Genomic DNA, 26,044 nt, shown 5'->3' on the forward strand with positions numbered 1-26,044 from the left:
CTGCTAAATTTAGTTCGACCTTCCTTTTTCAGATATGCCTTGTGATAACTTCTTAGGAAAAGCTAGCATCCAAATATCATGTGGATGTGCAATGTTTCCCCCCCGCAGAACATTAAAATGAGCTTAATTTTGAATCCGAGCTCTGTTCAAATGTTATGCATTCCTGCTAAATTGAGTTCTACCTTCCATATTGAGATGTGATAACTTCTCAGGAAAAGCTAGCACTCGAATATCATGTGGATGGTCAATTTTTCCCACCCTGCAGAACATGAAAATGAGCTTAATTTTCAAATCCGAGCTCTCTTGAAAACTTATGCATTGCTGCTAAATTGAGTTGGAGCTTCCATTTTGAGATATGCCTTGTGATAATTTCTAAGGAAAAGCTAGCATCTGAATGTCATGTGGATGTGCAAAACCCGAGTTAAATTGTTCAACCTTCCATTTTGAGATGTGATAACTTATCAGGAAAAGCTAGCTCTCGAATTTCATGTGGATGTTCAACGTTTCCCACCCCGCAGAACATGAAAATGAGCTTAATTTTGAAATCTGAGCACTCCTTCAAAAGTTATGCATTGCTGCTAAATTGAGTTCGACCCTCCATTTTGAGATATGCCTTGTGATAACTTCTTAGGAAAAGCTAGCATCCAAATATCATGTGGATGTGCAATGTTTCCCCCCCGAGGAACATGAAAATGAGCTTAATTTTGAATCCGAGCTCTGTTCAAATGTTATGCATTGCTGCTATGTTGAGTTCCACCTTCCATTTTGAGATGTGTTAACTTCTCAGGAAAAGCTAGCACCCGATTTTCATGTGGATGTTCAACATTTCCCACCCTGCAGAACATGAAAATGAGCTTAATTTTGAAATCCGAAGTTATCACATCTCCAAATGGAAGGTCGAACTCAATTTAGCAGCAATGCATAAGTTTTGGAGAAGAGCTCGGATTTCAAAATTAAGCTCATTTTCATGTTCTGCGGGGTGGGAAACATTGAACATCCACGTGCTATTCGGAGGCTAGCTTTTTTTGAGCTCAAAAATGGAAGGTAGAACTGTTTAGCAGGGATTCATAACTTTTGAAGCAGAGCTCAAATTTCAAAATTAAGCTCATTTTCATGTTCTGCAGGGTGGGGAACATTGTAAATCCACTTGATTTTTGGATCTGAGCTTTTTTTGAAGTGTTATCCCAAGGCACATCTCAATACAGAAGGTAGAATTTTAGGTATTTAGAATTTTATTATGTACTTCATTTAAGCAGATTCTCCCAAGTTGTTTAAGGCAAAATTAAAGAAATAAAATCTGATTAAAAGCAGTATTTTAATTTTGAGGAAGTTATAACATTCATGACTTTAAAATATATTCTAGGTGTTTAGTCTATAAAGAATTTGATTCATAACAGAAAAATAACAGTAGAAAAGGCAATCCTAGTATCTGGAACTGGCATTGAGGAGGAATGCAAGATTAATATGTGGAGAACAATCTTGAAGAGATAAGCAAGGAGAAAAAACCAACTCCTTGAAAGTAAATTAAGTCCAAGGTCAACTTTGACCACACTGCTTCATGGAACCCATTTTATGTATTTTCTCTGGATACTGCATTTTCATCTAGGTTTTACTGCCGCCATGGACATATATTCAGTGTTGTTTTGATAAGTGTTGGCACATTGGCAAACCTGGAAAGAAAAAGGAGATGATGTGGGTTTCTGATTTTACTATGCACATTTAGAGTAAAAAAATAAAAATAAAAGGATTACTACCCCTGTTCACTTCCTGCTGGATGCTTTCCAAATGACTTCAGAGCTTGGCTGGATCCACTATTATTTATCAATTCTTTTGCAGCCAGTATTTTGCTGGTTTACAGTATTCTTTCTCCTTTTGCCCTAGTTCTAAAACTTCAGGTGACTAAAATAAACAAACAACTCCATCTTATGCAGTAAATGCTATCACTTGTGACTGAATTCCAATAGTAAATAAATGGCTTGGATTTATTCATCAAAGGAGTTTCCATTCCACATTCTGACACTGTATGTCTATGAATCTCATAAAATGGAAACTCTACTATATCTGGGAGAAACAAGTCTTGAAGAAAGCTGTGAAAACCACTTACCGCACTTCTAAAACACCCTATTAAGGAAAAGATGCAGGCAACAAATAAGAACACTACGAGTCCAATAAGTATCCATGATGTAACTTCCGATAGCCAGCAAGATTTTTCTGAATCTGGGAAAGAATCAAATTGGTGTTTATAATTAAGACTTGAGATTAACAGCCACTATTTATGAATTGTGTAGTATAGCCCAAAAACTTGGCCAATTTTACTTTTGAACTGGCTGGTGATCAGCTATGTCCATAAATACCTCTTGACATATGATTATAGACACAGGGAGGGAGAAGGGATGAAGCCAATAGAAATTAGCCAAGCTGCCAACCATCGTGTTATTGTGACTCAGAAATGAAGTTTGACTACAAGAATTACTGGTCTGCTACTTTTCCATCTTCAGCAGTGTATTTTGGTTTCTTATTAGATTTCTTTCCTGCTTTTTTTTAAAACAAGTTTTATTCAGTTTTCCACATTTTAACATCTCTTTTTAGAGAACAGCATGATTACAGGTTTCAAATATATATACAAATATGACCATAGTTACATATTCAATTTTTATATTTATTTTCTTATCTTAACAATGTACATTTTGTACATTGTTTGTACATTTTGTACTTTTGTATATTTTCTATTTTGTTATATTATTCCAAATGCTTATCATTATTTAATTCTCATATATTAACCATAATTATTATACTTTAGTACTTTTAACTGTCACATTTGTACCATCTTTTAAAGTTCTAATTAATAACACTCCTATAAATTGGTTTCCCCCCCCCTAAAATATCACTGTGTGCCAGCTCTGTTACATATTCATTAATTATCTTCCCTTTTAAATCCCATTAAAATGCTTAACATTTTATTACCTAAAACATTAAAATTAATCCCCTTTAAGACTACATAACATATATAAATCAGATTCTGCATGGTTTCCCCCTTTTAATTTCATAAAGTTTATCTACAATTTCAAAAAGATTTAATCCTAAACCCTGATTTTAGTTCAATTTCAGCTCTTCTCCTATATCATTCCATTTTATCTCAGTATATTTCAATGTTCTGTCTCACCTGTGCCAAGAGGTAAGAAATCCAAGTTTCCAAAGGAATATAAACAAGCAGACAAGTCCAGTAATGACAGGGTTAAATTCTTTGAGCCAGGAAAGTTCTTGGCAGACTCACACAAGCTGTCTGCCAAGTCCGATAATAAAGCAAGAACATAAATCACGAGCTATCGCCACACACAAAATCTTTTGAAGCTTCTCTCACAAATTAACACGTTGTCCCGAACAAAAACCCAGAGCTAACACACCCACTTTTATTCCCTGTGGGGCGTGTCAGTCCCTCATCTCATTCTCTGATTTGTCCTTTCTTTCTGCGTTGCAACTCGCACTTTTTCCTGCGCCATTGCCTCGCATGAAGCCAGCATTCCTCAGCTTGATCTTCAGTCAGAGACTCTGATACGCTCTCCTGATTATCTGCCAACACCTGAGGCACAACCAGGGAGGAAGGTCTTGCTGAAGAGGAAAGTCCTGGGGAGAGGAAGGCAATTCCAAATCCTCTAACAAAGCAGGCTCAAACCTCAGAGCCAAATCCTCCTCTTCCTCATTATTCAAGTCTGTGTCCTCTAACAGAGCAGGCTCAAACCTCCGAGTCACAACACAATATATTCAATTAACATATTCTATTCTGTATTACAATTATCTCTATACATAAATGAAAGAGCATTAACAAAAATAACAATTCTATTTTTCCATCTTGTCAATCGATATTTCCTCATTTCAAAACTACAAATTTATTTATGTTACCCCCCAGCACTTCCTTGCAGAATCCCCCTTCCAAGTATCATTCAGCCATTATTCCCCTATTTTTTTAGAATTCCCATATTTCTTGGTTCTCAAATCCTGTTTCTTTTCCCTTCCTTCCCCTAATATTTTCTCTTTTATTCTTTCAGTCCAGTTTTTAACCCCCTCTCTATTTATAACTCACTTCTGACCTTCAAATTTCTGCTGACTCTTTCCCCCCTTTTTAATTTTCCGGATATTTCCCTCTTTATTCAATTTCCCAAATCACTGATATTTATTTCCAACTCTTTTCCTCTTTCTTTCCAGATTTCCTTGTTCTCAATGGTAGTTAAAGATGGCTCCTTCTGAGGTTTGCTCCACCTCTTCTTTGTCTTTGTTGTTCATGCATCTTCAAAAAATTTAAAAACAAAGCCCAGAGTTTCACCTCGTTCTTGTAATATTTCTTTCATGTTTCCAAGTTCCATTTTTAATGCCTGAAAAGATATCACCATTTTACAGCTTTCTAGTTAGTCCAAATAGTGTCTTTAAAATTAATTTCCAACAGTCCACTTTTATTTTTGTCCTCTCAAGTTTTAATCCTCACCCAATCCAATGCCAAATCCATATCAGAACCAACAATTAATCCAAGGGTAGAATCTCCGTTTCTTTGTTTCAATGTTTCAATTTTCCAAAATTCTTTTTTGTATCAATTTCCCATGTATTTTTAAGAGAGTTTTTTTAAAGAAAACATGTTAGTTTTAACTCAGATGGCACTCTTTGTTCTGACAAGTCCACACCTCCTCTTCTTCCTTCCCGATTATTCAGAGCTTTTTAAACCACAATCTTTCAAAAAAGTCAAATCCAATTGATATTAAATTTTCTCTTTAACAATCTATAGTTCAGCTTTATCAGTGCCTATGTAAAAACAAGATATACTTATCCAAGTTGATTAGATGATTCCTCCTCCAGATTCTACCTCTCTTGGTTCGAAGCTCTGCTGCTGTCAAAGGCAATTCACACCTTTTTTTTCCTCTTTCAATTTGCTGCTTTAAATCCTTTCTTATGAATTCTTTGAAATGTTAATCCTGGGGGTAACTTCCATTTAATTATATTGTCCCGTTCCTCCTGCTGTTCACTTCTTTCATTCTCTCCTGCACACTTATTCCAGTCCAATCTTCCCCTTCAGGGTGGTCATTTTAGACCACCGCTTCAGGTGTCTTTAGGAGGGAGTAATTGCAAAGCCAGGGAGGGGATTTGAGACTTCCCTCCACCCAGTTGATGGGCGATAACACATCCAAACTTATTAAAACAAGGGAAAACTATTACTTATAAAGATGTCTTAAATGAAAATGGACAGTTAAAAACTAGACAGGACCTAAAGCAATGGGGATGGATTTAGAGTGGTGGGAATATCTACAGATACAAGCAAGGTATAAACAGGATAAAAAAGAATGGGGGATTAACATGCAAGAAACAATCAGACAAAATTATTTTGGGATCAGAGGATAAATTAATAGGGAAAATTTACAAATTTCTACTAGCCTACAAATTAGAGGAAGAACAGGTAAAGGAGACAATGGTGGTATGGGCTAGACATTTCAGGTATAGTATCAAATTGGATCAATGGCAAACAGTATGAGAAGGGAATAAAGATTGCCCTGGCCACTGCATACAAGGAAAATTTGCTTAAAATGTTTTATCGATAGCATCATCGCCAGCCAGATTGGCTAAGATGTACAAAAACCAATCCCCAAATTGTTGGAAATGCTCAATGGAATGGGGAACATATTACCATGCTTGGTGGAGCTGCAAAAAAGTGCAAAAGTTTTGGCTTAGGACGGGGAAGTGGTTGGAGGAAATGTTGGGTTTTAAATTAGATCATGTATCAGAATGTTTTCTATTAGAAATCATATCCAAAAAATACAATAAAGATGATCTATATTTGATTACACATGTTATTACTGTGACAAGAATAGCATTTGCTCAGAACTGGAAAGAGATAGACATACCAAGTGAAGACAAAATAATAAACAAAAGTCTGTTATGCGCTGAAATGGACAAGCTAACTTAAGAGATGAAAAATAAAGACGAGTCGGAATATCACACAATTTGGAATAGATTTTATCACTGGTGGGGGCAGAAAGGAAGGTCAAGTTGGGAAAAGAGTTGCTGAGAGGGTAAATGAGTGTAAGAGATGAAAATAGGACCAATGATTCTGGAAAATATAATATATGAACAAACAAATGTGTGTATATATATATAGAAAAATATATATCTATGTGATATTGACCAAAAGTTATGTCAAGCCGGTTTCACTATATTCAATGTTTTTAATTATTTTGTTCAATAAAATATTTTTTAAAAAATACATGGACCTAGTGGGATTTGTGGAATTTAGCCTTCTCCTAAATGATGATATCACAAGTATTATTCCTTTATACATTTATATTACATGCCTCTTTTTAGAAAGGCTACTGTTGCCTGTTGAGAAGAACTGCTGACATTTTCCCAGAATTCAGTGTTCCTTCCTTCCAAAGGAGATGAAAGAAGAAAAACATTTTCTTTAAAATAAGATAAAAATGATTTGACAAAAGGAATTGGTCTGTTAAATCATATTTTGTTAGATTTATTTAATTGTGTTCTCAAAAATAATGACAACTTACCTTGAACATAGAGGTGCTTTTCGTTCGATTTGCAACAACGGTAGACTGGAGTAAGAACTTCTAGGCAACAGATGTAAGTATCACTATCCTTGCTTTTTAAATTTCTGAGAGTGAATGATACCATTTCATCTGAATGGATTGGTTCACAGAATTCATTTGTTCTTTCAGAATTTTTTTCCCCATTGTCTACATAAAGAGAACAGACTTCTTGATTGCTCTTGCCCTTATACAGCTTCATATAGAAACCTTTCACATTGCTGGGCAAAGGACAAATCAAAGTAAAATTTTCTCTTGGAAATTCATCTTTGATCTGAGAATGGTTGGTGATATTCTCTGCAGAAAGAAGGAAACTGTTAACAAGCAACAAGTGAACATTGCCATGGGAAGTTAGCAGTTGTCTGCTTTGTTAACAAAGAAATATGTAGAGGAAAAACATAAGGCAAAAGAAGGAAATGGAGTAAGGTTTTTTCTAAATATCCTGCCACATATATTATTTAATCTCAGGATTAACCTGATAATGATATAGTATAAACCTTATAATTGATGCGATCAATTGCATCAACTTGTGCAATCTCATTCAATCCAACACAGGATACTTGTTTTGCAAACATTTTTCTATGCCTCCAAAATGGTTGAACTGATTGTCAGATGTTTATCCTAGGTTACTGATACTTTTTGTGCTTTTGATCTTCTTCAAAAATAAGTTGATAGGTTTTCTTTAGAATTCCAGCATTTGTGATTAGTCTTCACAAGCCGGCAGCTGACTTATCTAAGGTAGCCTTGCCAATCTATGACATCACAATGTTTAAGCAAGTAACAGCAAAAAAAAAAAAAAAAGGCATTGCAGGGACAGGGCCCATTATAGTAGCAATACAAGTAAGCAATTGGTTGCTTTTCATTATATTTCTTTTAAAAAATGAACAAGCTATCTCAGGTACTGAAACATTAGATGGCATAGAACAATATAGTAAATTCAAAATTAAACAGCAGCAAAATAATAATTTTAGAGAAACTAAAAAACTTCCCACCCATTTCAGGGAGACAACACAGATGTTACACAACCCTCAAAACATAGATTAGTCAAAAACAGTATCAACAGCAGGTCACAAATCAACTTCTAGGGCCTGGTTAAAAAGACAGGAAATGATATGTATCTCAAGACAACAGGAGAAATATTTTTATGATTCTCATTATAAAACTTGAAACATTAATCACAATTCAAGAGCAGTTAAACTGGATTAAAGTTTGATACTTGGACATAAAATTTAAATCATATTGACTCATGAGGCATTAATTGTGCAGAATTGCAAATATCAATTGTTAATTCTTGTCATACTCATTTGGATATGATGTCCTTAATTAATGTCATTAAAACATAATAAGTCATACCTGTGCAAGATGTAGTGCAGGATGAAATGGATGGACACTGGCCAACACCTAAAAATGGTATATGGAAATAGTCAAAGGCACTTGACATTTTTTAGATTACAAAAAAAACCAATGTACATAAACTTTTAAATTGCATAGTAGAAATTAAGAACACAATAGTTTAAATAAATTTATCAATCATTGTAAAGTTCTCCTATAATTTTGCATATCATAAATTCTTTGAACATTATTTATATTACATATTACGTTAAAGTTGTAAATGTAAATAATATTTGCAAAAAGTTTGTAGTCAAGGATGTGTATATTATGATCAGAATTAGAATTAAAACACATTGTGCAGAGAAATCAAGAAAGGGCATGTAAGATACTGCAATACAAGTATAAAAGAGTGGGTTATGTGTCATGATATTATCATTGTGGCAATGTGGTTAGAAACCTAAAAGCAGAAGTGCATGCAAGGCAGTTGCCAATGACTGGGACTGCAGTAGGAGAATTTTTTTTTAAAATGTCTTTTTCTGTTTACCTGTAGTATATTCTGCTTGTATATATCAAGTCCTACAATTTCTTAGCTCCTTTCTAAGATTGCTTTATGGGCCATTGAGAATCCTATGTACCTGGAGTTGTACTCAACATGTAATATAGACTTCTGCTATGGAGAAAAGCTTGGTGAAACTATCAAGGCCAAATGAAAGGAGCATGGAAGTGAATGCTGTTATCCCAATTTCCTTCTCAAAGTTTAGGAATGCAAGGAAGTTTGGAGGTAACATGAAGAAAGCACCAGGCGCTCAAGAGCAAATGTGAACAGTTGACTACAACAAGATAAGAAAGCAATAACTGCTGAAACTCTAGCTCCTTGTTCAGCTGGTACATGACTCTTAACTCTTTCATGCAATTTTTTTCTCTTATCTACTTCAGCTGTCTTAGTCTATCTGTTAATAGATTTGATTAAAAGCAGAATATCAGATCTAGTGGATTCATAACTATAATGCTAAAAGCATAAATGAATTATCAAAAGCCTCTTTTTCATTTTGTGTTTCCTAAAGAAATCATAGGTCTTGCAAAACCTTAAGCATTTGTTCCAATTAATTTATAATTATTGCCAATCAATGACTGAAAAATGGTGCCTACCGCAGTCAAATGATGCTTGACTTGTTTAAAGTATAATTTAAAAAATCTGAAATGCTAATAGTAATATAGAAATAATATAATAAAGATGTGGTTTCTTATTAATTTCTAAGACTTTATAGAAATGAACCTAAATGAAGTAGCTGAACTATCACAACTATCTTCTATTCACATGCAGCACATCGTACACTGCCAACTCCTGACTTCCACACTGATAGTTTTGAAGCACCATGGGATTACACAAAGGGTGTATTTCTTGGACAACCATCATTATTAAAATATAATCTAAACAAATTAAAGCAATACTCCAAAATATATTCACCTGGGGTAAGTCTCAGTAAATTAAAGGAGATTTTGAATTAGACTTCCTATGTAAAATGTTGGTCCTTCACACATGCAACTAGAATACTTCAGAATAATCCAGGAGTCAAAAATAGATATAAAGTAAAAAAAAAAGTAAAGCCAACTTTATCTGATATAAGCACAAGGTTGGAAACAGTTTAAAAACCAACTAAACAATATACTGGAAATCTTGTATTGGACATAGGCCTTCCATAGACAAGGAATTCCAACTGAGAAAAGTTTGTCTCTTGTTAAAATATACCTGACAAAGTTGGCAATCATTTTCTGGAGTTGTTTTTTAATATAACTTTTATAATAAATTTAAAATGATTATTATAACTCTGTTCAAAGACATTCCTATAATAATATACTAGTGGATACAGTTTTAGTAAACTAAACAATGGCACATAAGAAATATCAACAGATAAATTTGGTCCTATAGCTAGAGAATGATTCAATTTTTCATAGTGTAAATGCCTGTTCTTTACCGTACTTCAGGGTGATTGCTTCTAAACATTTCTTATGCAGTCTTTAAACTCAATAAAATCACAACCAAAGGAAATTGCTGTCAACAGAACCTGCCATATCACTTACCATGCAAAGCTTCAAAGCAGCAACACAAAAGACAGAAAGCCACAATGCCTATTTTCATATTCACGAACCTAGATGCTAAAATTAATGTTTTGTACTGTTAAGGAACAAAGTTTTATCTTGAAGAAATGACGGTGCTTCTCTGTCTTTTTAGATTCTCAGTAGTAGAAAAGATCACTGTTTTTGTTAAAAATTATTCTGTTCTTTGTTTAAATTCCACATGTAGAAATATCTATACATCACCCTGAAATGTGTGATTTATCTCAAGAGTTGGTTTTCCCCGGTTTTTATTTCACTGAAATGATCATCTTTTTCCTGTCTCAGTTTATTTCAATGAATCAGAATTTGAAACTAGTTCCAGTTTAATCTGAGCTGACAGAAATCAAGCCAATGATAGCCTTTGATATGCTGAACTTTTTCTTCACATTAATGCTGAGTTAGAAAAATAGAGGCTGGGCTGAAAGAGGAAAACTACAACACACTAGTCCTAATAATTAGAGGTCAATGGTCTGTGAATTATTTTGACTTTATTCATTTCAACATTTAGTAGGGTTTTTTTTTTCTATATTTGTTTGGAAAGCCATTTTTTTAGTTATATACAATAATTTAAGACTTGAATTAGAAAGAACAAAAAAGATCTCAGCACCATGCAATAGAATGAGCTCTCAGAGTATAGTCATGCTGGCCGTTTGACCATGGAAGTGTCTTCATACAACTCTGCCACCTTGGCTAAAAAACAGAGATGAACACCACCAACTCCTAGAGTCAGACACAACTGGACAGGAAAAACTTTTACCTTTACTTCTAGAAAGAACAGAAATCTATTTCTTGCTCTTTCTGATATACCTCAATAAACTGGAAATTTCCATGGATTTTTATAAGCAGCTCTTGTTATCTATTCCAGAAAACATTTTAAAATTTGTGTTTCTTAACTAAAACAGGAAGTTACCTATCATGATAGCAGTGTTGACCTTTTCCCCCTGAGAATTACCAAGTTTCCTGAGTTTATACTAAAGAGAATTGGTTTGCACTACAATGAAAACAAGGCCTAACAACATCCTAAAGTGAGCAGATGAGTTCTTCATACAAGAAAGTTTAGGAAAAAATAAGGACCAAATACTAGATCTAAGTATAAATACAATCATAGGGAATGAGGCAAGTTTTTGGACAGCTGATAATCAGAATACACAAAGTCAAGACAGTTTTTTTCAGTACTGGATCACCTCCACCAACCATTTTCATATCACAGGCTTCAAGGTCATGCCCTAAACGAGATGGACTGCACTGACTCAATTAAGACTGTCTATTCAACAGCCATAGTGATTTGTGAATCAATCACTTTCCCTCACATGTGTTCCTCTTTGAGTTTTGACCCAGAATTTTCTTGGAATATGCAAGGCACATAGAAGTAGGTCACTAGGAAAAAAAAGAAATACAAGAAATTCTGATGTGTTTAATTTGGGAAATTAATAGTTTACATTAACTATGTAACTTTTTAAAATAATTTAACAATATGCAAAATGAAAAAAGGAATAAACCAAAAATAGAGATAAAAAAGGAAAATATAGCAGAATCTGGTTTACAACAATATTCAATATACTTTTATGTTGTGCCTCCGAGGTTTGAACCAGGTCAGTCAGCAGATGTAGGCTCGAGTGAGGAGGAAGATCTGGCATTGAGATTTGAGCCTGCATTGCTGAGCAACGTTGAGAGGAGTCTGGGGGAAGAGGAGTTGAATCTGAGAGATGAGCCTAATTTGTTAGAAGTTTCAGAGACATCTTCCTCTTCTGGAGCTCCCTCCCTGATTGCACCTCAGTGTCATGTTTGAGAATCCCATTAAAAGTCAAACTGTGGCCAGACGCTTGAAGGACATTCATCAGGGGAAACGTCCTTTACAAGAATTCATTGCAGAGTTTCATCTGCTCTTCATGGACTCTACTTGGAATGAGTTAGCCCACATCGATGCCTTTCAGGAGGGCTTGGCTGATGACATCCAGGATGAGCTGGTGCATGCAGAGTGGGCTCTAACCCTGGATGCCTTGGTCATACAATGTCTACGTATTGATGCCCAGCTTCATCAATGCAAGAGCAAACAACCAGTTCTGGAACCGCCCTCTCACTCATGGCCACAACCTCCAGTACAACCCGCACCCTTGGTATCCCACAATACTGTAACCAGGACCGAGGAGCCGATGGAGTTGGGTGCACTCCGCCTGTGGTTGACGGCGCAAGAATGCTCGCAAAGGTTCCAGGGAGGTTTGTGCCTTTATTGTGGGGGGCCAGGACATTTTGCCAGTTCTTGTAAATGGAGGGGGACATGAAGACCAGTGCCGGAATCGAATCCTGGGCCGTCGGAAAAACGGGGTAGACTCAGCCTCGGGGAAACCTTAGGTCGGGCATGTATCTCACCACCACCTGAAGTGGCTGAGGTGAACCCTGGCCCTCTCCAGCATTTACTTTTGGGCAGGCAGGATTTCCTACAGCCCCAGAAGGAGGGGATTCCTGCGGTTGCATTGGTGGACTCAGGGGCTATGACTAGTTTTATGGACCGGGCCTTCGCAACTCGCTTTGATGTCCCTTTGGTTGCTGTGGAACCACCCATCAAGGTGGAAACCATTGACGGGAGTGAGCTTAGGTCGGGGCCCATTCGCTTTGCTACCCAGCCACTGCGTTTGGTTATCGGAGACCACAAGGAGGTGATTAGCTTCTATATCACCTCGGACCTCCATCTCCCTTTGGTTCTCGGCATGTCCTGGCTACGATTGCACGATCCTTTGGTGGTTTGGGCGCAGAATGCCATTTCCTTCCCAAGTCTCCAGTGCGTGGATCATCTGAGACATATCTGCGCTGGCCAGGACATCGCCGCCCCCGCTGTTTCCATATCACCGGAGCTATCAGACTTCTCCGACATTTTCAGCGAGAAGGAGGTGGATCAGTTACCACCGCATCGAGCCTATGACTGTCCCGTGGACCTTCTACCTGATGCTCCATTGCCCAAGGGTCGATTATATTCCATGTCTGAGCCCGAATTGGCTGCTCTTCGAGAGTTTCTGGATAAGAACTTGGCCTGGGGATATATCAGACCATTGTCCTCTCCTCTTTCTGCTCCTGTTCTTTTTGTGAAAAAGAAGACAGGGGAGTTACATTTCTGCTGTGACTACCACCGGTTGAATGCCATCATGGTAGAAATCGTTATCCCTTGCCACCCATTCCAGAGTTGATGGAGCGGTTGTGAGAGGCCACTGTTTTCACCAAGCTCGATCTTCGAGGGGCCTACAACCTGGTGCAGATGCACAAGGGGGGAGAGTGGAAGACGATGTTTGGCACCCGATACGGACATTTTGAATATATCGTAATGCCGTTTGGGTTGACCAACGCTCCCAAAGTTTTCCAGCACTTAATGAATGACATTTTATGGGACATGCTGGATCATACCTGGGTGACATGGTGGTGTACCTGGATGACATTTTGATCTACTCTCGGTCCAGGGATAGCCACCTTTGCCAAGTCCATCAGGTATTACGACATCTTCGGGAGCATAAACTCTATGCGAAGCTGGAGAAATGCCTCTTTTTCCAGACTTCCGTAGAGTTCTTAGGGCATATCATCTCTCCTGAGGGCATTGCCATGGACCTGAGGAAAGTAGAGGCCTTGTATAGTTGGGAACCCCCTCGTCGAGTAAAGGACATGCAACGTCTCTTGGGGTTCGCTAATTACTACAGGACCTTCATCCCAGACTTTGCCAAGCTGATGGATCCTGTCACCCAGCTCCTTCACAAGAAGGTCCCGTTCCAGTGGGGGCCCCCACAGCAACGGGCTTTTGAGGCTCTAAAGAAAGCCTTCATTGCCGAACCTATATTGAGGCATCCTGATCTGAATCGTCCATTTGTGGTCGAGACAGATGCCTCCAACATAGCTATTGGGGCGGTGTTGCTACAAGCCCCAACGGATGGCGCACCTTTTTTCCCGTGTGCATATTATTCAAGGAAGTTCACAACTTCTGAGCGCAATTATACCATTTGGGAAAAGGAGTTGGTGGCCATCAAGGCTGCGTTCGAGACCTGGCGACATCATCAGGAGGTGGCTAGGCACAAGGTGGAGGTTCGGACAGATCACCGTAACCTAGAACATTTGTCCACTGCCAAGAAGTTGAACCAACGACAGATCTGGTGGTCATTGTTCTTTGCTAGGTTCAACTTTTCAGTCACATACGTTCCCAGTGGACAAAATTGGAGAGTGGATGCCCTATCTCGTAAACCCGAGTACCATAGTCCCGAGGACCCTCTTCCTCCATGTATGATCCTGCCACTGGAAGCTTTGGCTGTTATTCAGGACCTGGTGGATTTGAGGGCTCGAGTAAGAGAGGCGCAGCACGTAGACGCTTGATCACAGCAAAGAATGGGAGAAATTGGACCTGACTCCCCATGCTCTAGAGGAGGGCTTGCTACAGCATCGAGGACTATTGTACGTACCCACCAGGATGCTTAGAGCCATCATCATGACTCAATGTCATGACAATCCTGCTGCTGGCCGTTTTGGCTTCTTTAAAACTCTTCACCTTGTCACATGGACTTTTTGGTGGCCAGGGGTCCGACATGACATCTTTTCTTACGTCGCCTGTTGTATGACGTGTCGACAAGCAAAGGCCATGTTGGGTGCGCCTCCTGGACTCCTTCAACTGCTGCCGACTCTGGGTAGACCATGGGGGGGTGATCTCCATGGACTTTTTGATGCACTTGCCCTTGTCATTGGGTTATACGATGGTACTCATGGTGGTTGACATGCTCACCAAGATGGCTCATTTTATCCCTTGTCGGAAGTTGCCATCGGCCCATACTACTGCCCAGTTATTTCTGCAGCATGTTTTCCATTTACTTGGTCTGCCGGACAGGGTGGTTTCGGATTGCGGTGTCCAGTTTACCGCTCAGTTTTGGAAGAACCTCATGATGGCATTACAAGTGCAGGTGTGTTTGGCGTCGGAGCACCATCCGGAGACTGATGGCGGGACTGAGAAAGTTCTTGGCATCCTCACTCAATATCTGAGATGTTTTGTCAACCATCGGCAGAACGATTGGGTGACTTACCTCCCTTTGGTGGAGTTTGCCTTTAACAATTTGTAGCATACATCTACTCGCGTAACGCCATTTTATGCGAACATGGGCTACCATCCACGATTTTTCCTGTTGCCTCCACTAGCTGTGGGTGACAAGGTGTGGTTATCCACAAAGCACCTTCGGGTCGATCACCCAATTAAGAAGTTGGACCACAGCTTCATTGGTCCCATTCCCTATTGAGGCGGTCATCAATCCCGTTGCGTATCGACTCACCCTGCCGCGCTCCATGCACATTCATCCTGTCTTCCACCATTCCCTTCTGGTTCCTGACTCCCCATCATGTACACTCCATTCTCCTGAAGGTGCGACTTCTCCATTGGTACCCAGCAATGAGACCGCTGCTGATGACATGGTTGTTAGCGTTCAGGATTCTTGCTGGTTGAAAGGACCCTTTCAGTACCTCGTCGGGAGGATGGCAGATGGCTTGGAGGTTCTCTCTTGGGTGGATGCTTCCACAGTTCATGCTTCGGACCTTATCCAGAGGTTCCACGAACACTTCCCATCGAAACCGCATCCGGCTCATCAGACTCGGGGGAAGGGCCCTGCGGTGAGGGATAGTGTTGTGCCTCCTAGGTTTGAACCAGGTCAGTCAGCAGATGTAGGCTCGAGTGAGGAGGAAGATCTGGCATTGAGATTCGAGCCTGCATTACTGAGTGACGTTGAGAGGAGTCTGGGGGAAGAGGAGGAGTTGAATCTGAGAGATGAGCCTAATTTATTAGAAGTTTCAGAGACATCTTCCTCTTCTGGAACTCCCTCCCTGATTGCACCTCAGGTGTTAACTGTTAATCAGGAAAGTGTGTCAGAGGCTTCAAGCGGTGATGAAACTGCTGGATGCTGGCTGGATGCCAGAACTAGGAGAAGATTGAGACGTCAATCTCAATTAGAAAAGAGATGTCCAGCAAAGGATTAATTAATGAGACTGACACGCCCTCTCTCAGAGGATATAAGTGAGCATACGAGTTCGTAATTTTTGCTGGAAACAAAGTGGATTTTGCCTTGGAAAGAAGTGCGTCTGGTTACAGCATTGTGATTTATGAACTATACAGAATTGCCAGACAGATTCTAGGAGGATTGCCAAAGGACTGTGATAACAGAGCAATTGAATCTTCTGTCTCTGGTTTTGTTTGTTTGTTTGGTCTGTAACTTGAAATTCTCACCTGTGGATACAGGTAGGACAGAACACTTTTATATCTGAATAAGCTATCTTTGCACTTAACATATCGATACTTGAAAGGCTGTCAAAATGCCTTTCTTCTGAGGATTCGATTTTCCCACTGGGAGAGCTCCGGCACAAGAATACGGACAACTGCTTGAAAGCTGGATCTTCTTATTTTTCAGGAAGGCGAGAGATAGCAAGAAGTCTGCATTCCTGGGCTAGCAAGCTTCGTATGGTAAGTCCCTGATTTTTATACCCCTTTTCTCCTTTTGTGTGTGAGTACTTGTGTTTGTATTTCTTAATGTTTTAAATCCTGTCAGGGGTTGTCTTGATTTCCGCTGGAGGGTGCGGAAGGCAAACTTTGCAGGGTGGTTTGATTGTATTATCGGTTTCATCCTAATCTCTTTTAGTTTAACAGTTTCTTGTTGTGACTCAGAGGTTTGAGCCTGCTCTGTTAGAAGACACAGACTTGAGCAATGAGGAAGAGAAGGATTTGGCCTTGAGGTTTGAGCCTGCTTTGCTGGAGGACACAGACTTGAGCCATGAGGAAGAGGAGGATTTGGTTCTGAGGTTTGAGCCTGCTTTGCTGGAGGATTTGGAATTGCCTTCCTCCCCAGGACCTTCCTCCCTGGTTGTGCCTCAGGTGTCGGCAGATAATCTGGAGAGCGTAGCGGAGCCTCTGGCTGAGGATCAAACTGAGGAATGTCAGTTTGATGTGAGGCAAAGACGCAGGCATAGGTGCGAGATGCAACACAGAAGGAAAGGACAAATCAGGGACTGAGATGAGAGACTGACACGCCCCTCAGGGAATAAAAGGGGGCATGTTAGCTCTGGATTCTCATTCAGGACAATTTGTTAATTTGGGATAGAAGCTTCGACAAATTCTGTGTGTGGCATTTGCCTGTGATTTATGTTCTTGCTTTATTATCGGACTTGGCAGGCAGCTTGTGGGAGACTGCCAAGGACTTCTCCAGCCAAAGGAATTTAACCCTGTTGTTACTGGTCTTGTCTGTTTGTTTATATTCCTTTGGAAACTTGGATTCTCATCTCGTGGGCACAGGTGAGACATAACAGTTTCTTATATTTGTTTTGTAGCAATCTCCTGTCTGTCTCCTTTGTGATATATTTTGTGTCTTTTGTCTGTTTGTTTTGCTGATTTGGCATGTCTTGTATTTGTAAGGGTTTTCTTTTCTTGTTTCCCTAGTTTTCTTAATTATTTGGGCTTTTGTCTAAAGGGCTTCTTTAATACCTTTTATTTTGATTCCTTTTCCTATGCAAGTTTGTTTTATGGCTGGCCATGTTCCCTTTGGGCTTTTCCTGCTTGAGTGACACCACTGTCCTCGTGAAGTTCCCTTTCCACAGTGTCATGTATTGCCTTTTATTATTTGAAATTCTCATATCAGATCACAACTTCCTTAATCTTCCCCTTTCTCCCAACCTGTTTACTCTTTCTATATTTATTTTAAAACTTGAACCTCATTCTTTCTTTCTCAGTGTCCAAATCACTTCAATGTACCTTGTTTGTCTCACTTCTGTATTAAATCCTCATTCATTCAGCACCCATTCATTCCTAAACAATGTCTTGTTTTATCAAGAAGTGATCATTCCCAATGAATTCAGATTACTGAATGACACATTTTATTTCTTTATTGTTTTATATCCCACTGTTGTAAAAAAATCCTACTCTTAATAGTTATGCCTATATCTATCATCTATCTATCTATCTATCTATCTATCTATCTATCTATCTATCTATCTATCTATCATCTACCATCTATCTATCTATCTACATCTCTCTCTCTCTCTATCCATCTATATTGCAGTTCCAATGGACCTTGGAAAAAGCAGATTATTTGGATCCATTTCAGACAGACTTCAAGTCAAGCCATAGCATGAGATGAATTTACTGCACATGATTTATGGCAGAGGTAGAGTTGTGGCAGAATTTGGACAGAGCGATCCAATTAGTGGTCTTTGACAGTTTTTGATACCACTGGATCAACTACAAAGGGATTGAGATCAAAGGCATAGTGTCGTGCTATTTCTCTTTCTTTCTCTATGGTTGGTTCCAATCATTGTTTGGAAGTGGGGGAAATAAAGTCTGAAGCCTCTTACTTATGGGGAAGCATGGTATTCAACACTCTCACCCTTCCTGTTTAACATCTATCTGAATCTACAAGGAGAAGCCTCCCTGTAACACAGAATCAGACGTCATTAGTATGCAGATGATAGTTGTATATCTCAATCCCTGATCAACTAAATGATGCTGCTAAAGTCTTATCCTAATGCCTGGGGTCTTTATAGGGAGCAATAAGTTTCATCTCAGCTCTTAGAAGACCAAGTGGCTATGATTCTTCCTGTGCTAGATATTTCCTGTTTTTATTTCTGAATAGAATCATTTTTTTCCAGGCAAAACTGGCATGAAATTCATAAATCTTCCTAGACTGACTGCTGCTACTTGAAGTGTTGGTGGCAGCTAGGGCAGACAGAAAGGTTTTTGCACAGATTTGTCTGATGCACCAATTGCATCATTTTCTGGACTAGAAGTTTTTTTCAGAGTTACACACCCATAGTCACCCCAAATCTAAAAATTACATACAAAGCAGGCTGTTCTTAAAGCATTTGACAGCTGCAGCTGGTCCAAATGCAGTGTGAGCAGTAGTGAGTATATTTTGGTATGCCCATTTAACTTCTGCTATGCAAGTTGCAATGAATTTTCAGATGTAATTCAAGCTGCATGTTGCCACCTACTACAAATACTGTAGTCCATTTATCGGAGGGCTCACCTTACCCCCATTATTTATGTTCTTCCCCTAAGACCCAGCAGAATAGGTATATTTCACACCCCATCTATTAAGAAATAGCATCTAATTGTTGCTACAAAAGCAAGCTTTCTCTGTCACTATATCTGCCCTCTACAACATCATCCACCACTAAGAGATTCCCTGGCATCATTTTAAAAATTCAGTTAAAACTTCTCTTGGAAAGGCAGATGTCCATCGTATTATAGAGCTTCTGAGGATCAAGAAAATTGGGGTACCTTTGGGACAAGTTCCCCAAAAAGGATATTGAGAAACCAGCATTTTGGAGACTCTGTTGAGGTTGTTTAGCAGAATTTGGCAGAAAAATTAATCGAGGAAAGGGAAAAGATTACCAAAAGGATGCAGATACTCCAATAATATAATATTCCATTCTCTGCAAATTCTTGCAATGCTTAGGAGAGGCTGTAATGCAGTTCTGACCTCGGACTTGTCCCTCTCTGGCAAGAAGCTTTTGCAAAAAACAAAAATTTTTTTGCAAAAGAAACACAAAATAACTAGCCACCCAGCTAGCCAGTGAGCTGCCGGGCTCTGGACAGAATGCAGATTATTTTGTTATTCAAACAGTTTGTGCTCCAGTTCCTCCACAATGAGAGGCAAAGGTGTGGGACAGTGCGGGACAAGGACCTCAAGGGAAGTGGACGAGGTGGAGGTCTATTGCTGGTCATGGCTGGTGCAGCTGCCCATGTGTGAGGGAGCAGGGCTGGAAGAGGCGTGCACCATGGCTGTCTGTTGGGGCAAGGCGAGGGGTGAGCAGGGAGGCGCAGCTGCAGGATGAGCGTTGGGGGCCTGGGGGTGCATGGGGGTGTGTGGTGTTTGTTGCTAAAGGCAGAGTGTTTGGGGTATGAGTATGGGTGGTGGGGTGGCGATGCCCTGAAAGAGAGGGCGGGAACTCCTGGGTCTGCTTCCTGTAGTCCCACTGCCTGCCACCACCCACTGGAGCACCTCCGTGAGCTTTCTTCATCCTGCTGCTGCCTGCTGCTCTGGAGCTCACTGGATCAGTTCGTTCCAGACCAGGTGTGTGTGTATCATGAGAGAGAGTGTTTTGTGTGTGTGTGTGTTTGAGAGAGAGACAGAGGAAGAGAGAGAGGAAGAAAGAAAGAAAGAAAGAAAGAAAGAAAGAAAGAAAGAAAGAAAGAAAGAAAAAGAAATAGGAAGAAAGAAAGAAAAATAGGAAGGAAGGGAGAGAGAGAGAGAAAAAAACCCTCAGTGCTATTATTTTTAATCGTTCCATTATTTATCATATATTAATATTTTACACTGTCCCTACACCTAGAGTGATTTTACTGCCTTTCTCTTGCCCAGGTATTTTTCAGGGTTTACAATACATGCATTCAATGTCTATACTCCAGAGCATAAATGCATGTGTGTTTAACAGAGTTGAAAGGGACTTTGGAGGTCTTCTAGTCCAACCCCCTGCTCAGGTAGGAAAACTGAGGTTGCCAAACTCTGAGTAGAAATCCTGGGAAAGGTGTCAGAATAAATAATACTTAGAAGGAACCTTGGGAGGAACCCTATAGCATTTCAGAGAAATGGCTTCCAGTGATTGAGCACCCAGAACTTCTGGAGACAAGGTCCACTGGTTTTGTTCTCAGTGTCAGGAAGTTTCTCCTTAGTTTTTGGTTGCTTCTCTGTTTGTTCAGTTTCCATCCATCGCTTCTTGTTTGCCTTCTGGTGCTTTGGAAAATACATTGCCCCCCTTCTTTCTGGCAGCCCCTTAAAAGCCTGTTGCCTCTCACACTCTTGGGCAAAGCATGTGAGCCACTTCCTCCTTTCTGTGGTCCATGAAAGTACGTCTATAGTATGTAGATAATAAAGTCAAAAAAGGTGAACGATATTTTTACAGAACTATAGATACAGTGAGGCTGGGTGTGACAAAGAATGACTGGGAGGGGAGGGGCCAGGCGAGGCACACCTTGACATGAGTGACATTGAGTTGGCCATGCCCACCCAGTCACATGACCACCAAGCATGCCCACCCAGTCACATGACCACCAAGCATGCCCACCCAGTCACATGATCACCAAGCCACACCCACCAAACAAGACATGCCGGCCGAACCGATAGTAAAAAAATTTGAATCCCACCACTGATTTACACCCATGGCATTGCTTAAAATCTCATTATGGTATGCATTACTTTAAAAATTTGTTGCCAAGCTTATTCTGATAAAACTGATCAATTCTGATCAATTATAGTTGAAAATGTAGTTAAAATTGTCAAAGGTCTACTTAAGGGCTAGTATCAGCTCTTAATATTAGGCCCCCATATTGTTAACACAATAAAGGAAGCAAGGATAACATGGATTTCAGGAAGGTATCTTTAAGGTCAGTCTGAGGTAAATATAGAACCCTGGAAACTATGAGGAATTCCTGAGTCTTAAAATCTCCTTGAAATGTTTTTTTCCCACAATTTCCAGCGGCTGGACTAAGATGGCAAGCAAAGATTTGATTTGGAAACCAGCAAAGAAAAATAAAAGTCAAGTAGATCCTCCTGTTGTTCTGCTTAAAACCATACTTTAGCTAGCACTTGGAATTAAAACAAAAATTGTGGGATGAAGCTGGTATGTAATCAGGGGTGGGATTCAAATTTCTTAACAACTGGTTCTGTGGGCATGGCCTAATTTGTGGGTGTGCTTTGGTAGTCATGTGACAGGCTGGGTGTGGCTTGTATGTAAATTATAAATATTTATGTAAATATTGAATTTTTTTTTATTAAAAAAGAGCAACTTTTACCCAAAATCAGTCAAAGCAGGTAGGCAGTCTGAGTTGCTCACAGAATCACAGAATCACTTAGAGATCTACCATTCTGCAATCTATTGCCTGAGTCTGCACTGAAAAATAGAAGCTTTAGTCCTAAGGAAGGTTCAGCTCTGCTTTTAGATTAGCTAAAAAGCAAGAAATCCAACAATTTCCTGCTTTTAGCTAATATAAATCTCCCTGGTACAGCAGAACAACTGATGGTAGGAGGGAAAAAAGGAAAAATAGCAACTTACCAAACACAGGCAAGTTGGGTGGTGCGCATGCCAGGTAAGGAGTGAATGGGTGGGGAGGGGAGGGGTAGGGCCAGCCAGTGATACAATTTGCTGTTTCTCTGAACTGGGCAGAATCATAACAACCAGTTCTATAGAACCAGTCCGACCAGGTAGAATTTCACCTCTGTGTACAATGTTTATTTAGATCTCTACTATAAAATTGGACTTTGGATATCTTCAGTGAAGGTCTTCCTCAACTTGAGCACCATCCATATGTCTTAATTTCAAATCCTAGACATCTCATCAGTGGCCTTCTGGTATGTGGGATTTTTAATATGTGTATTTTCATCTTCAATTATCTAACTCAGGAGATGAGTGGGTATCTTCACCAGTTTCACCTCCATTTACATGGTGCTATTAGGTACCAGAGATGGTATTCAGCAGGTTCTGACCAGTTCTGGAGAACCGGTAGCAGAAATTTTGAGTAGTTCAGAGAACTGGCAAATACCACCTCTGACTGGTCCCGCACCCATGTATTCTCTGCTTCCCGAGTACCAGCTGATTGGCTAGGTCTTCTTTTGTTGCCCTGCACAGGAGAATGGAGCTGGAAAGCAGGTTAGTAGGGTGGGGAGAGAATCACAGTAACCTTCCCCCAGGAGTAGGGAGGGAATGGAAATTTTGCAGTAACCTTCCCCCAGGAGCAGGGAGGGAATGGAGATTTTACAGTATGTCAGGTTTCCAAGTGATGTAATCCATTTAAAAAGAAAAGAACAAAGTCCATCTTCTAAAAGATTTCTTTTATTTAGGAAAGCATCAAATTGGCAAAGTCCATGGTAATTCCAGATCTGACACAACCTGGAATTACACCACAATATTACAAGTCAGAAACAACCCCCAAAAGTCACCTTCTCCAATAGAAGTAATTCAACGGTGCTTGATGTCAAAAATCTCCACCTCAAGGGGTCCAAGCACGGACAGCTGGTTTCCCATAGGAAGAAAGATCACCTAGCCAAAACACTCTTTTTATCTCTACTCCCCCCCCCTTAGAATGTGGCAAGTCCAAAACCTGTCAATAGTGATGTCCCCCAAGGCAGTGTTCTAGGACTAACTCTCTTCATACTCTACATAAATGACCTCTGTGATCATATTAAGAGCAACTGCGTTCTCTTCGCTGATGATGTAAAGCTGTTCAATACCACAGACAATACTGCTATCCTTCAAAAGATCTTGACTATGTATCAGAATGGTCAAACAAATGGTAACTTCAAATCTCAACAAATAAATGTGTCAGGCTGCAGAACTTTTCCCTTTCACTCAACTAGAATGAACTTCTGAAAATGTATCAAAACGTATCAAAAATCTTTATTGAGATGAGACAATTCATGTAGGAGTTCAAAGCAGCTTCTGAGGTCCCTCAGGCATACAGGGATACATAAGGGAGTGTAGAACCCCTCCCCTTATCTTGATGTGTATTTAGTGAAACAAAAGCCAGTATGTTAATTCCTCCCCACCCCTTTTGTAAGGAACGATCTTTTTCACAGTTTCCCAGGGCATACCTAATTTCCCTCCCACCCCTTTTTAGAATGAACTTTTCAAGATATTCCCAGGACACATCTCTTTATCAGCCTCCCCCCCTCTTTTCTTCTTCCACTGAAGAAATGACAGATACACGGATCTGACATCATTCTCTGTCCTACATATTGGCAAAAAAAATCAGAAAATAAAATACAAGCTGAATAGTCAAGACCTTGTTGATGATCCAAGCTCTGTAAACGAGCTTGGAATACTCATCTCTAATGATCTAAGTGATAGAGCCCACTGTAACTACATAGCCAAAAAGGCATTAAGAGTTGTTAACCTAATCCTACGTAGCTTTTTCTCTAGTAATATCACACTACTAACTAGACCATACAAAACATTTGCTAGACCAATACTTGAATACAGCTCATCAGTCTGGAACCTACATTACGTACCTGATATTAGCACAGTTGAGAAAGTCCAGAAATATTTCACAAGAAGAGTTCTCCACTCCTCTACTCGTTGTAGAATACCTTATGCCACCAGACTTGAAAGTCTAGACCTAGAAAACCTTGAATTATACCGTCTTCGGTCTGATCTAAGTATAGTATATAAAATCATACATTGCAATGTCCTACCTGTCAATGAATACTTCAGCTTCAACCATAACAACACAAGAGCACACAATAGATACAAACTCAAGGTTAACCGCACCACACTTGATTGCAGGAAATATGACTTCAGCAACAGAGTGGTCAATGTCTGGAATACTCTACCTGACTCTGGTTTCTTCCCCAAACCCCAAAAACTTTAACCTTAAACTGTCTACTATTGACCCTTTCCTAAGAGGTCTGTAGGGGTCATGCATAAGTGCATCAACGTGCCTACGGTCCCTGTCCTATTGTTGTTGTTGTTTTTTCTTATATGTACCCATTCATGTATTCATAACTATGTATATGCTTATACCTATTATCTTGTAAGCGATTGATAAATCAAAATAAATTAAAAATAAAAATAAAAACCCTACCCCTCATGACTGCCACAGAGAAAATAAGAAAAAGAATATATACTAAGACCAACTAAAATGGTTAAACTTATGTCAATTTTCAGGCTTGACAGGATGCCCTCCCTCATTTGAAAAGAAACCCCTGCAATGACATAAAATACACAAAGACTGAAATTTGATTAAACACAATCAACAATGCACATTTTAACCTCCTCTGCCACACACAGAATTCAGTTTTGGCTTGTGTGGATATAGTAATTTTTGAGACCAATGCCTGAGATTAGTGGCCAGGCGTCTGAACTCAAGCACTAAATCCTTGGCGGGTCTACCCTTCAGCCTGATGCTTTTTATCTCAGCTTCTACATCTTGTGCTCGGGAAGAATCCTCAAAATGTGGATGAAGCTTTCTTAGGAAGTCATCCACATTAATTAGTTCAGGGGCTCCTTCATCACTGAGCTGGGTGAACCATTCAGATGCCTCTTCCTTCAAATTGTCTCCATGGAATTGGACTAGTTCTGCCTCATCGTGGAATTCATTTCCATGTCTCTTGATGTAAGATCATGCTCTATTCAGGAAAAAGTTTACTTGCAGTCCCATCAAACATGGTTTTAAAAGGTGTTGGGGTGTTCACATGCAGAGCATCAGTCTTATAATGAAATATATATAAAAAATAAGCTTCAAAATTATCTTTCAGATCAACCTGTTTACTATTAACCTGCTTACTATTAAAAAAATTAGTCCAATTAAACTTTAATTTTAAAGAAGAAATATTAGGTAACAAATGAAAATTATAATATGTTCACTTGTGTGCCAAGGTCTTTTTTTTTTAAAAAAAAGCTGTTACTCTGGTCATTACTAGAGTTGGAATATTTTACTTTTTAATTTATGTATTTAATTTATGAAATATAAATTTACATTTTTGTCTCTTGTACCACATAGTTCCTGTACTACCTTCTCCTGCTGTTTTATAAGTTCACACATTTTCTTTGGTGATATTTAATTTTTGAATAGAGCCCTTGGTGTTGTGGCTTGGAGGTTTGAGCCTGCTTTGTCAGAGGTCGAGGACTTGGACAATAAGGAAGAGGAGGATTTGGCTCTGAGGTTTGAGCCTGCTTTGTTAGAGGATTAGGAGTTGCCTTCCTCCCCAGGACTTTCCTCTTCGGCAAGACCTTCCTCCCTGATTGTGCCTCAGGTGTCAGCAGATAACCAGGAGAGCATATCAGAGTCTCTGACTGAAGATCAAGCTGAGGAATGCTGGCTTGATGCGAGGCAACAGCACAGGAAAAAGTGCGAGTTGCAACGCAGAAAGAAAGGATGAATCAGAGACTGAGATGAGGGACTGACACGCCCTACAGGGAATAAAAGTGGGTGTGTTCGCTCTGAGAACTTGTTTGGGACAATGTGTTAATTTAGTGAGAGAAGCTTCAAGTATCCTGTGTGCGGTGATGGCTTGTGATTTATATTCCTGCTT

The 26,044-nt window shown here is 39.5% G+C and overlaps 1 protein-coding gene across 1 annotated transcript; it reads right to left on the reverse strand.

Moving 5' to 3' along the window:
* Positions 1–1,296: 1,296 nt before the first annotated feature.
* Positions 1,297–10,295, reverse strand: LOC113433878 (inducible T-cell costimulator-like). Its single transcript, XM_026696711.2, has 5 exons — positions 9,990–10,295; positions 7,929–7,976; positions 6,540–6,872; positions 2,105–2,217; positions 1,297–1,670 (listed from the first exon to the last, which is right to left on the reverse strand). The coding sequence occupies exons 1-5, from the start codon at positions 10,045–10,047 to the stop codon at positions 1,599–1,601; spliced, it is 624 nt and encodes a 207-aa protein (XP_026552496.1). The 5' UTR covers positions 10,048–10,295; the 3' UTR covers positions 1,297–1,598.
* Positions 10,296–26,044: the final 15,749 nt, after the last annotated feature.

The sequence above is a fragment of the Pseudonaja textilis genome, chromosome 1 (assembly GCF_049901715.1).
Source record: "Pseudonaja textilis isolate UNSWEBS1 chromosome 1, rPseTex1.2, whole genome shotgun sequence".
Lineage (NCBI taxonomy): Eukaryota > Metazoa > Chordata > Lepidosauria > Squamata > Elapidae > Pseudonaja > Pseudonaja textilis.